General features: G+C 48.7%; 1 protein-coding gene across 1 annotated transcript; it reads right to left on the bottom strand.

The window, feature by feature from the left end:
* Positions 1 to 711: 711 nt before the first annotated feature.
* LOC130212250 (C-type isolectin Sp-CL4-like) lies at positions 712 to 2,534 on the bottom strand. The gene is made up of 5 exons (XM_056443446.1): positions 2,376 to 2,534; positions 2,172 to 2,296; positions 1,929 to 2,060; positions 1,735 to 1,843; positions 712 to 894 (listed from the first exon to the last, which is right to left on the bottom strand). The coding sequence occupies exons 1-5, from the start codon at positions 2,458 to 2,460 to the stop codon at positions 827 to 829; spliced, it is 519 nt and encodes a 172-aa protein (XP_056299421.1). The 5' UTR covers positions 2,461 to 2,534; the 3' UTR covers positions 712 to 826.
* Positions 2,535 to 12,841: the final 10,307 nt, after the last annotated feature.

The following is a 12,841-nucleotide window of genomic DNA, read 5'->3' as shown; positions in this document are numbered from 1 at the left end:
TCAGACTAGTGCCCTCTGACTAGTGACCTCTGACTAGTGCCCTCAGACTAGTGCCCTCTGACTTCTGCCCTCAGACTAGTGCCCTCAGACTAGTGCCCTCTGACTAGTGCCCTCAGACTAGTGCCCTCTGACTAGTGCCCTCTGACTAGTGCCCTCTGACTAGTGACCTCTGACTAGTGCCCTCAGACTAGTGCCCTCTGACTTCTGCCCTCAGACTAGTGCCCTCAGACTAGTGCCCTCAGACTAGTGCCCTCAGACTAGTGCCCTCAGACTAGTGCCCTCTGACTAGTGCCGTCTGACTAGTGCCCTCAGACTAGTGCCCTCTGACTAGTGCCCTCAGACTAGTGCCCTCAGACTAGTGCCCTCAGACTAGTGCCCTCTGACTTCTGCCCTCAGACTAGTGCCCTCTGACCAGTGCCCTCAGACTTCTGCCCTCAGACTAGTGCCCTCTGACTTCTGCCCTCAGACTAGTGCCCTCAGACTAGTGCCCTCAGACTAGTGCCCTCTCTCGTCTCTCTCTTGCTACCTGAGCAAAATGGCTTGTACCTCTGACTTGAAATTATCTTTAGGGGGCAAATATTGAGAGCTGTGTGGAGGCAATGCCTTGAATGAGTTCATCGTTCACACAGCATGGTGTCACCATGACATGTGTTGTAAACAGAGAAGAACTCATCTTGCTGAACATGAACAAATGAAACGAGAGCCTGGAACTTGTATGCTGAAGCGTTTATTGCAGTAAAGTTAAGAAGCTTGTGTGTTTCAGGTTATCATGAAAGAGACTGGTCCACCAGCAGCACATGTGAAAGCAAACGGCAGCAGGTGATGATTACATTATCTGGATACACATGAAATGTTGCTGATCTTCGCAGTCATCATCTTTCCAGAGTCCCCAGTCTGGAAGGAAATGACACAAGACATCACATTCAGGGCATCAGGAGCTTCAGAGTCAAACTTCCTTTCATGGTTCATCAAACACATTGTCAGCATTCAAACTGAATCATCTTGTTGGTCCACACATTTAGTCACATGTCCTGCTTAGAGCAGACGGATAAAGGACCTCATGCGGGATACTTTATGTCTTAAAGTGATCGTTTCAACTTCACTTTTAAACTTAAACCATGTTTTGAGATGTGCATACCCATACTAGAACAAGTGTATGTCCTCAACCACAAAGGCTATTTAAATAATAACGGTGTTAGAATAAAGGTAAGACTTGTGAAGTTTGTTCAGATGGGTATATAGCAGTAGATATATAACTGGTTAATAGTTATTGAGGAGAATACACAGAAACAGGACAATCCATATTTCTCAACTGGATGCAGTATTTGTAATATGTTGCTGATGCTTTGTCCGAGAAGTTTAAAGATTACGTGTTAATCTGTGTGTTGTGGGTGTTACGTAGCATTAATCAGTTTGACTGTAGCATTTTGCTAAAGGGCCCAAGAGCTTTAAACGTGGTGCATGTTCCATATTTGTTAGACATATTCATATTTGGTAATGTTTGTCTTCGGTGGTTAAGTTGTGTTTGGAGGATGTACACATAGCATACATATTCCTGTCGCCCAGGCTCTGTTTAATATGTTGTACATCATCATTGTATTGGTTCATGATTATTGGCATGTGTGGAGAGGCGTGTCTCCCCTTAGAATGGGACTCAACAGGAGGTCACCTGTTCATGAGTAGGTGCACTTTCATGATACGTGATCATTAGGCTCATCAATCTCTGTTGTTTACCTTCCGGGTTCATCACAACGCAGTTGACTTCTCCACCATCATCGTCCGTCTGACCAGGGTACCATGGATCAAACTCCAGATCAAATCCATCATCGTCCATGGACTTCTCCTGAAGAACACAGAGGTGATCATCAGTGATGACATGTGACACATTCTCCAACCCGTCGGCTCACAATGAGACGTTTGCTGCTTACCGCGGATCTTATGACTCCAATCAGGAAGGAGTCAAGATCAGGGTTGTCATGTAAAGTGACACAAGAGGCTTTCATCATCTCTTCTGGAGTGTTGAATGCCACCAGCACACTGTCGGTGCTGTTGCAGTGTTCCTGAAATCAACAGAAATGGGAGTGTGAGTCGTCAACACCACGTTATCGTCACATACAACAGATGAGGATAGATGTATTAGAATTATTATATTTGTCTAATGTGTGTGTTACCTGTGCGTCATCGAAGGACTTTGGAGTTTGGAAGTATTTAGCACAGTGTTGGACATCAACGCGGGTCCATCCCTCACTACAAGAAACATTTCCGATATCATCACAAAGTGACTGAAGTTCTTCCGCTGTGGGAAGAAAAGAGCTTTACTCAGCACCTCCATTGGTTTGAGTGTAATGAGGTGTTGGTGATGGTGAGCTACTTACTGTGAGACTGGGCTGAGACGGCGTTCAGGATGCCCACCGACAGCAGGACAGCAGTTACCACAGTCACATGCATGACTCTCTCCATCCTAGAGGGGAGAATGTAATGATGAGCCTCACAGACTTCAGTGAAGAGAAGAAGCTCACCACAGATGTGTTCTGGTTCCTCGGTGCTCCTCGCTCTGATTGTCAGGTCGCTCCTTCTCTCTTTTAAACTCACCCCTGTGCCCTGTGGACATGGCAATGCTCTGTCAATATCCCAAAGGGATCATATGATTTATGATGAGAGCAAACACAGCATTAAAGAAAGCCCTTGCAACTGGGAGACAGTCTTGTTGAAGGTGTGGGGAACACTCAGTTCAGGTGACTTGGGGTTTGTTTCATCCCCCGGTCTGATCTGACCGTCACTAGGTTTACTGGACGGTGGAATTAAATATGTTAAAGCGTTTCTTTGGACTCGAACTTCTTCTGCAAACTTTCAGTTACAGCCTCCATTCAACGATCAGAATATTCAGCTCACTCCGGACATTCCTGCCGTAATTTGACTTGTTTCTAATTTGTATTCTTTTCAAAATATTAAGCTTTTAAAAAGGATTGTATAACTACTTAAATTAATGGAGATACTCTTGAATTCCTGTTAAACCTACTTTCAGCTAGGAACATTTAAAAGTTAATTTAGGGATTTGAGTCAGCTGAATATTATTTGCCAACCTCACCATTCAACTTTACACATCCAGTGTTTGTTAAACCAAACTATCTTTGGTGGTTCTCGTTGATGATAACTGCCTCCTGGCTCTAAATGGTCTAACATATTAGATTAATTCATAATTCAGATGTTCCTCTAACATTTGAACAGCTTCGAGGCCTGAGGCGATGACAAACACCTGACCTCAAAGTCATCGTCTCACAGAGAGAGAGAGACAGAGAGAGAGAGAGACAGAGACAGAGAGAGAGAGAGAGAGAGAGAGAGAGACGTTGTAAGCGTCCAGGTCTCCGATGTGTTTCTAGAAGTTAACCTCCATGCAGTCATGGCCTGATGTCACAGAGCCACACGGCCCTCCAGTCCCTTCATGTTCTCCACTTGCTTCTTCCCATAGATAAGCGGCCATGTTGGCTTCCCCAGAAAGATAGTGGTGGAGCTGCCACTTTTGTTTTCCTGCTCTCTTGGAGGCAGCTCCCATGATAAAAACCTTCTCCGTTACATTAAAAAGACTAAAATCGAATGTTAAAGAGGGAAGAAACCTGAAAGTCTCTTGCACTCAGTAAAAACATGGTAGACCGTGTCCAGAAGGTCACAGAAGGTCACTGGCTCAGGACAGAGGGATTAAGAACAGAAAGAGCCTTGGAGGCGACAGCACCGTGTAAACCATCCACTATAGGTGGGCAGTCCGTTCCTTGAGGGCAGGTTTACATGAGATCCTCCACTCTGGACCAGGTCTCTGACCACACAGTGGGCGTCTGTTGCGCAGTCCGGACCGGTCTGTGCCCTGGTCACTGTTACAATACAGAGTCTTCTTGTCTGCTTTGTGTCGTGTACATGTTTCTGAGCACGGTGTAGTTAGCAGGGGGCCGGTGAGTCCCCCTAGCTCCAGGCTCAGGGAGATCTTGGGGAAGAGGTCTGCAGGGTCCGGCTCGGTCTTTCCTTGGCTGTATTCCATGAGGAGGCTTCTCTCCGTCCCGGTCAGCCTCTGCCTCCACAGCTCCAGGAGCCTCCTCACCACCCGGACAGAACCGACCCAGCAGGGAGCCCAGGGTTGGGGGGTCGCTCAGCGTCGATACCACCAGCTGCTGCAGGCACTGGGTCCATACCCGTCAGTTCAGGGGTGGCCACCAGGTGTCGAAGGACTCGGGAAACCCGGGAACAAGACTACCACTCAGGGCTAGACAAAAAGGAACAAAAGGAACATTCGGTGAATTCCCCAGATGTGGCCCGAAAGTCCCTTTGGTCCCTTCTGGCCCGCACCACTTGGGAACTAACAGGATGCTCAGGGGGACACATGGGAACTAAAGGGATGCTCACGGGGACACATGGGCACTACAGCGATGCTCAGGGGACACATGGGAACTAAAGGGATGCTCAGGGGACACATGGGAACTAAAGGGATGCTCAGGGGGACACGTGGGAACTAAAGGGATGCTCAGGGGGACACATGGGAACTAAAGGGATGCTCAGGGGACACATGGGAACTAAAGGGATGCTCAGGGGACACGTGGGAACTAAAGGGATGCTCAGGGGACACGTGGGAACTAAAGGATGGTCAGGGGACACATGGGAACTAAAGGGATGCTCAGGGGACACATGGGAACTAAAGGGATGCTCAGGGGACACATGGGAACTAAAGGGATGCTCAGGGGACACGTGGGAACTAAAGGGATGCTCAGGGGACACATGGGAACTAAAGGGATGCTCAGGGGACACATGGGAACTAAAGGGATGCTCAGGGGACACATTGGAACTAAAGGGATGCTCAGGGGGACACGTGGGAACTAAAGGGATGCTCAGGGGACACGTGGGAACTAAAGGGATGCTCAGGGGACACATGGGAACTAAAGGGATGCTCAGGGGACACATGGGAACTAAAGGGATGGTCAGGGGACACATGGGAACTAAAGGGATGCTCAGGGGACACATGGGAACTAAAGGGATGCTCAGGGGACACATGGGAACTAAAGGGATGCTCAGGGGGACACATGGGAACTAAAGGGATGGTCAGGGGGACACATGGGAACTAAAGGGATGCTCAGGGGGACACGTGGGAACTAAAGGGATGCTTAGGGGGACACGTGGGAACTAAAGGGATGCTCAGGGGGACACGTGGGAACTAAAGGGATGCTCAGGGGGACACATGGGAACTAAAGGGATGGTCAGGGGGACACGTGGGAACTAAAGGGATGCTCAGGGGGACACGTGGGAACTAAAGGGATGGTCAGGGGGACACATGGGAACTAAAGGGATGCTCAGGGGGACACATGGGAACTAAAGGGATGGTCAGGGGGACACATGGGAACTAAAGGGATGGTCAGGGGGACACGTGGTAACTAAAGGGATGCTCAGGGGGACACGTGGGAACTAAAGGGATGGTCAGGGGGACACGTGGGAACTAAAGGGATGCTCAGGGGGACACATGGGAACTAAAGGGATGGTCAGGGGGACACATGGGAACTAAAGGGATGCTCAGGGGGACACATGGGAACTAAAGGGATGGTCAGGGGGACACATGGGAACTAAAGGGATGCTCAGGGGACACGTGGGAACTAAAGGGATGCTCAGGGGACACATGGGAACTAAAGGGATGGTCAGGGGGACACATGGGAACTAAAGGGATGCTCAGGGGGACACGTGGGAACTAAAGGGATGCTCAGGGGGACACGTGGGAACTAAAGGGATGCTCAGGGGTACACATGGGAACTAAAGGGATGCTCAGGGGGACACGTGGGAACTAAAGGGATGCTCAGGGGGACACATGGGAACTAAAGGGATGCTCAGGGGGACACATGGGAACTAAAGGGATGCTCAGGGGGACACGTGGGAACTAAAGGGATGGTCAGGGGGACACATGGGAACTAAACACATCACACCTCCCAAACACCTCCCCCTCTGTCCCCCCTGTTGAGCTGCACATCCACCGAGCCCTCATCATCAATGGGCTCCCCCCCTCTCTGTGACGACTGACCAGGTGAGAAGACAGCTGGAGAAACTAAAGACCTGCCCACCCAGCTGTCTGGTGTCCTGCAGCACCTCTTCAACCTCAGCCTGAGGCAGGGGGAGGTCCCGGTGCTGTGGAAGACGTCGTGCCTGGTCCCTGTCCCAAAGAAGTCAACTCCATCTGGCCTCAACGACTACCGACCGGTCGCCCTCACCTCCCATGTGGGCAGCACGGTGGCGCAGTGGTTAGCACTGTCGCCTCACAGCAAGAAGGTCCTGGGTTCGAATCCCGGTCGTCCCGTTCCAGGTCCTTTCTGTGTGGAGTTTGCATGTTCTCCTCGTGTCTGCGTGGGTTTTCTCCGGGTCCTCCGGTTTCCCCCACCATCATAAAGACATGCACCGCAGCCTCACCCCGGTTCGTATGGATGTGAATGAGTGTTGGTGGTGGTCGGAGGGGCCGTAGGCGCTGATTGGCTGCCACGCTTCCGTCAGTCTGCCCCAGGGCAGCTGTGGCTACTGATGTAGCTTACCACCACCGGGATGACTGTGTGTGTGACTACTGGACTCTGTAAAGCGACTTCGGGATGTCGGCATGCCTTGAGAAGCGCTATATAAAATAAATGATTATTATTATTATTATTATTATGAAGGTGCTGGAGAGGCTGGTCTTGGCCCACCTCCGGCCGCAGGTGAAATCATCGCTGGACCCTCTGCAATCTGCTTACCAGCCTCATGTGGGCGTGGACGACGCCATCATCTACCTGCTGCAGCGAGCTCAGTCGCACCTGGATGGAACCGGTGTCTCTGTGAGAGTCACTTTCTTTGACTTCTCCAGTGCATTTAACACCATCCAGCCACTGCTGCTGAGTGAGAAGCTGCGGGTGGCCGGTGTGGACGCGTCCACCATCTCCTGGATCACTGACTACCTCACAGGCAGACCACAGTTTGTCAGAATGGGCCGTGTGCTGTCTGGAACGGTGGTCAGTGATGCTGGAACCCACAGGGAACTGTTCTGTCTCCCTTCCTCTTCACCCTGTACACCAGTGACTTCCAGTACAACACGGAGTCATGCCATCTGCAGAAGTACTCTGATGACTCTGCAGTGGTCGGGTGTATTAGGGATGGACGGGAGGAGGAGGACAGGGCAGTGGTGAGCGACTTTGTAAAGTGGGCCGATGAGAACCACCTGCGGCTGAACGTGGCCAAGACCAGAGAGATGGTGGTGGACTTCAGGAGGAAGGCGACTGCTCCTCCCCCTCTGAGTGTCCTGGGAGTAGACGTAGACATGGTGGAGGAGGACCAGTACCTGGTGGAGGAGGACCAGTACCTGGTGGAGGAGGACCAGTACCTGGGCGTCTCCATCGACTGAACTGGAAGGCCAACATCAACGCTGTACAAGAAGGGGAGGAGTCAACTCTTTTTCCTGAGGAAGCTTCGATCCTTCAACGTGTGCAGCAAGATGCTGGAGATGTTCTCCCAGTGGGCGTGGCCAGTGTGCTGCACCTCCCATTGGCTGCTGGGGGAGCAGCATCGGAGCCGGTGACACCAGCCGTCTAACAGACTGGTCAGGAAGGCTGGAGCACCTGGAACAGGTGGTGGAGAGGAGGACGTTGAAGAAACTGCTGTCCATACTGGACCACCCAGACCACCCGGACCACCCGGACCACCCTCTCCACCCGGACCACCCGGACCACCCTCTCCACCCGGACCACCCGGACCACCCTCTCCACCACCTCCTATAGGGACAGAGGAGGACTTTCTCCAGACGTCTCCTCACGCTGCCACAAGGACAGATACAGGAGAACCTGCCGGCGGCTATGAGGCTCTACAACAGATCACCTCTTGCCAGATCCTAGTGCAATAACTGCAATAATAACTTCATATCCACACTATGTTGATCTGCACTTCACACATTTCATTTTCATTTACACTACACACATACACACACTTTGCATTTTGCACACTGTCTATATTTAATATTTTTATATTTAATTTGTCATTAGTATTGTGTATTGTGTATGCATATATGTTATATATATACATATATATTTTATTTTATATTTTACTTTGTATACTTCTATATGTTTCATCCCTGTTTTTTATATTTTATTTTTTATTCTAAGTGTTTAGTTTATTGGTGCTGCTACTGTGACGACAAATTTCCCCTTGGGGATTAATAAAGTATCTATCTATCTATCTTTCTATCTAAAGGGATGGTCAGGGGGACACATGGGAACTAAAGGGATGGTCAGGGGGACACATGGGAACTAAAGGGATGGTCAGGGGGACACATGGGAACTAAAGGGATGCTCAGGGGGACACATGGGAACTAAAGGGATGCTCAGGGGGACACATGGGAACTAAAGGGATGCTCAGGGGGACACATGGGAACTAACGGGTAATTTCGGGGACAGCTCCGTGCAATTCCGCATCAACATTCAAACTGCAAGATCTTCTTCACCTTTTGACGTACAGCGTCGAGATGTCGATATCTTGGCACAACGCTAAATTGTACGAAATCGAGTTGAAAAAAATTATTTTGACATGCAATAGTAGACTTATGTCAAAATGCACTGTAGGGCTCTGACATTTTAGGGGGGTTATGGTGAAGTATACGACTGCTGTGTCAAGTTTCAAGCAAATTGGATGGATTTATTTGGGCCACCTTGCCTGGGGAAACACGGTGCATGTCCCCCGAAGGCTAAAACTCATCATTTAGTCGAAACTCGGTACACGTGGAAGGCTGATCCCAGGAATGCCCCGCTAGAAATGTTGGCCTCCTAGACTAGAACCTACTGAAGATATGGTTTGGGCCAGAAGGGACCGTTTCAGCCATTTCGGAGAGGACCATTGCACAAAAGTGTCTGCCCCACTAATGTAGTTGGAATGGCTGTTTTTGACTTATTGAGACACTGTTTTTCCCTTATAACAAAAAAACAGCCATTTCAACTAAATTAACATGGGCCGAACATTTAGTCCAATTGTCCCTGAGTGTATTCTAACACTTGGCAACCCAGTTGCTCGTAGCTAGGGCGCTATGGTTATGAGGAACTATAGAACTACAGCAGTGTGAAGTTTAAAGCACATCTAATGGATTTCAAATTCCTCCAAGAAGGGGGTCACCCTGCTAGGCATGTACCCGAGATTTGGGCCACCTTGTCTGGGTTAACGTCAGTGCATGTCCCCCTAAATCTCAAACTCATCTGACTGAGTTGAAAACTGCCATTTGACCTACGTTGGGATCTGGCCACCTTCACAGTACATGAACATCAACACTGCTGGAATCTATAAAATGCTATTTGACAAATTGTTGATACAATATTTATCTTGAGCATGAACCGAGACCCTGAGATGAGAAACTTCCTCTCCTTCATCTCATGAAGGCAACACGATGACAAGACATTATTCTACAATGTGACACCGATGGATACTTTTTTCTGCACTTTTTGAGTTACTACACCCGAGAAAACGACTAATTTCACATGTATTCATGTGTGTGCGTGTGTGTGTGTGTGCCTGTGTGTGTGTGTGCGCATTAAGGTGTCAGCAGGACTGTAGATGTGTTTGCATATCCTAAAACAAACTGCTGATTTGCTTGGATTTCGGGCGATAAATCAGATTAGGCAAATGTTGTTCATGGCGCAAGTCCTCAGGTGCAGGGTCAGTTCTTACCGGTACAGATTCAGTGTTTGGCTCAAGGGCACGGCAGCAGGGTGGCTTTTTAAAGTAAGAACAACCTTTTTACATAAGCAAACTGACTGTGTCGGGGCGCACTAATGCTCAATGTAACTCTGGATCTGGTCCTGAAGTCTTCTCAGTAATGCAAGCAGACGCGTCCATCATGGACGAGGGACACATGACAGGAACATTTGCCTACTTTGATTTCCAGGCTAGAGTCAGAATACATGAGTTGTAAAACATGCAAAACTCCTGCTGCCTCCACCCGTCACTCTTCATGAACATCAGTAATGACCATGCCACGCTCTGACGGGTTGACCGGGATCCAGTCGGCGAGTTTGGAGACGCAGGAGGACGACGACTTCCAACCGACGCGCTGATCGGGTGGGTGTCCCCTGAAGAGAGGAGTGGACGACTTTCAGTGCATTAGTTGAGCAGAATATTTAGAACTATTGGTCTTTGGTCCAGACTAAAATATCCCAACAACTCAATTGGATGGATTGCCACGGAATGGCATAGAAACACTTCAGGTCCCCAGAGGACCGATCGATCAATGATGGTTGACCTTGAGTTGACATTTTTGTTCTTTAGTGAAATGTCTCAACAACTGTTGGATGGACTGTCTCCATATGTTCGGTAGAGATGTTCTTGTTTCCCCCATGACGGTGCATAATAACTTTGAAATTCATTACAAAGGTCCAACAGTCCAAAGAGGCGTGTCACTGGTTTTCCTTTTCTCCTCCTCAGGCCTCCACATTCAGCCGACATGTCGGTCAACTCCTCTTCCTCCTCCAACTCCTCCAACTCTTTTGAATGCCACCGATCCACAGTTAGTATTTCAATCGGCGTTGCCTTCTCCGCCACCAGAGCCGCCCTCCTCCTCCCGGCCTCCGTCCTCATCCTGTATCTGGGTCTCCACCGGTCATCCGCTACGAAGAGCGACTCCGACGTCTTCGTCTACCACTTGGCGGCCGCCGAGCTCATCTGGTTCTCTGGCTTTGTCTCCTTCTATTGCGGCTTTTTAAACGATGTCCCAGAGATGGAGAGTCTAGGGCTCTGGCTTATATCCATGACTTACCTGACCCAGAGCTCGCTGCACGTCCTCACCTGTGTGGAGCGATACCTGGCTGTGGTTCACCCCGTCACCTACCTGGGATTACGGAAGGGTCCGGGGATCCGGATCAGAAACATCAGCATTGGATGTGTTTGGCTGTTCTGCTTCGGGTGGAATGTTGTCACTGGTCTGCTCTTTTCTTTACGTATTAACTCACTTTTCGTTTTGTTGCCCATAAATATACTTATCGTAACTTTCTGCAGCATTTCTGTTATCCATGTTCTGATTCGTCTGGGGCCAGGGGAAGTGGGCGGGAACAAGGGTCGAGTCGACCAGTCAAAGAAGAAGGCTTGCCACACGGTCACGGCCATAACAGGCGTGCTTTGGTTTGAGCTCATCGGGACCCTTGTTAGCGTGACTCTGAACCTCCAGGCTCTGAGCCCCGAGGCGCTTTGTGCGATACGCTCTTCTATGGCCGGCTATAGCCTGCCCAGCAGCCTGGTGTTACCTGTGATGTATCTACACAGGCGGGGAGGACGGGCATGTAGCTTTCATAGAAGTGGCTGATGATAAGCATCGGACCACAGGAGAAGAAAGTCCGTTTGACAGGACCAGCGTCTCCAGCCGACTGAGGGACGTCCTGTAGACGTGTTGAGGTTGATGACAGTGTATGGAATGTTGTAGCAGTTTATGAGAGGTCTCAACACTATGTATGAGTATATACTTCCATCTTATATACTGATGTTTATAGATGGAGTCGGTGTGGACACCTTCTAGTTAAACAGGTGTAGCTCTTCTCCACGTAGCGTCATGTCTGTGTTCTGACCATCTCCGTGTGTGGACCTCTGTCCAGTCTGCCTGGGCTCGGCATGTAAACAACTGACCTCTAGGTCAAGCTGGTTAACATAAAGAAGTCTGTCTCACCCCCACTGCTGTGTGGCGTGAGGGTTTAAAGATCTTGTGGTTTCTTCAGACAGTTGACGGACTGTGTTGTTCCTCCATGATCCACGTTCAATAAAGAGTTCTACTACATCTATGACTCCACCCTCATCTGTGACCCTCTGTTCAAGGACACCACACGATATCTTCATCTATCTATCTATCTATTTACCTATCTATCCATCCATCTATCCATCTATCTATCTATCCATATATCCCTCTATCCATCCATCTATCCATCCATCTATCCATCTATCTATCCATCCATATATCCATCTATCCATCTATCCATCTATCTATCTATCCATCTATCCCTCTATCCATCTATCCATCCATCTATCCATCTATCTATCCATCTATCTATCCATCTATCCATCTATCCATCCATCTATCTATCCATCCATCTATCCATCCATCCATCTATCCATCTATCCCTCTATCCATCCATCTATCCATCCATCCATTCATCTATCTATCTATCTATCTATCATCTATCCATCTATCCATATCTCTATCCATCTATCTATCCATCTATATCCATTTATCCATCCATCTATCTATCCATCTATCCATCCATCTATCCATCTATCCCTCTATCCATCCATCCATTCATCTATCTATCTATCTATCTGTCTCTCTATCTATCCATCCATCCATCTATCTATCTATCTATCTGTCTCTCTATCTATCCATCCATCCATCTATCTATCTATCTATCGATCTATCTTTCTGGATGTTTGCTCTTAACAACGAAGTCGATCACAATTCACCCGGGGAAAAAATCCCATCAGTTTTGCAACATGCTAAATAATCCCGTCTCGTTGACAAATAACAAACCATATAGGACCATCAACCTGTCACACCTATTGTGTGATGCTATTGTCTTTATGTCTCTTCTACAGATCCGCTGAGTCACACATTGACAGTTCTCATGTTCCCAGGTTTAAATCATCATCATAGATAGATAGATAGATATATACTTTATTAATCCCCAAGGGGAAATTTTTCGAGTCAGTAGCAGCAACACACAAGAATAAAAAAACCAAAACACAAAATATAAGAAGGGTTAGGGTGATCTGGCAAGAGGTGAACTGTTGTAGAGCCTCATAGCCGTCGGCAGGAATGTTCTCCTGTATCTCTCCTTGTGGCAGC

Source organism: Pseudoliparis swirei, chromosome 21, assembly GCF_029220125.1.
Source record: "Pseudoliparis swirei isolate HS2019 ecotype Mariana Trench chromosome 21, NWPU_hadal_v1, whole genome shotgun sequence".
Classification (NCBI taxonomy): Eukaryota; Metazoa; Chordata; class Actinopteri; order Perciformes; family Liparidae; genus Pseudoliparis; species Pseudoliparis swirei.
Note: the sequence above shows the minus strand (reverse complement) of the source record. Positions and strands in the feature narration are given on the sequence as shown.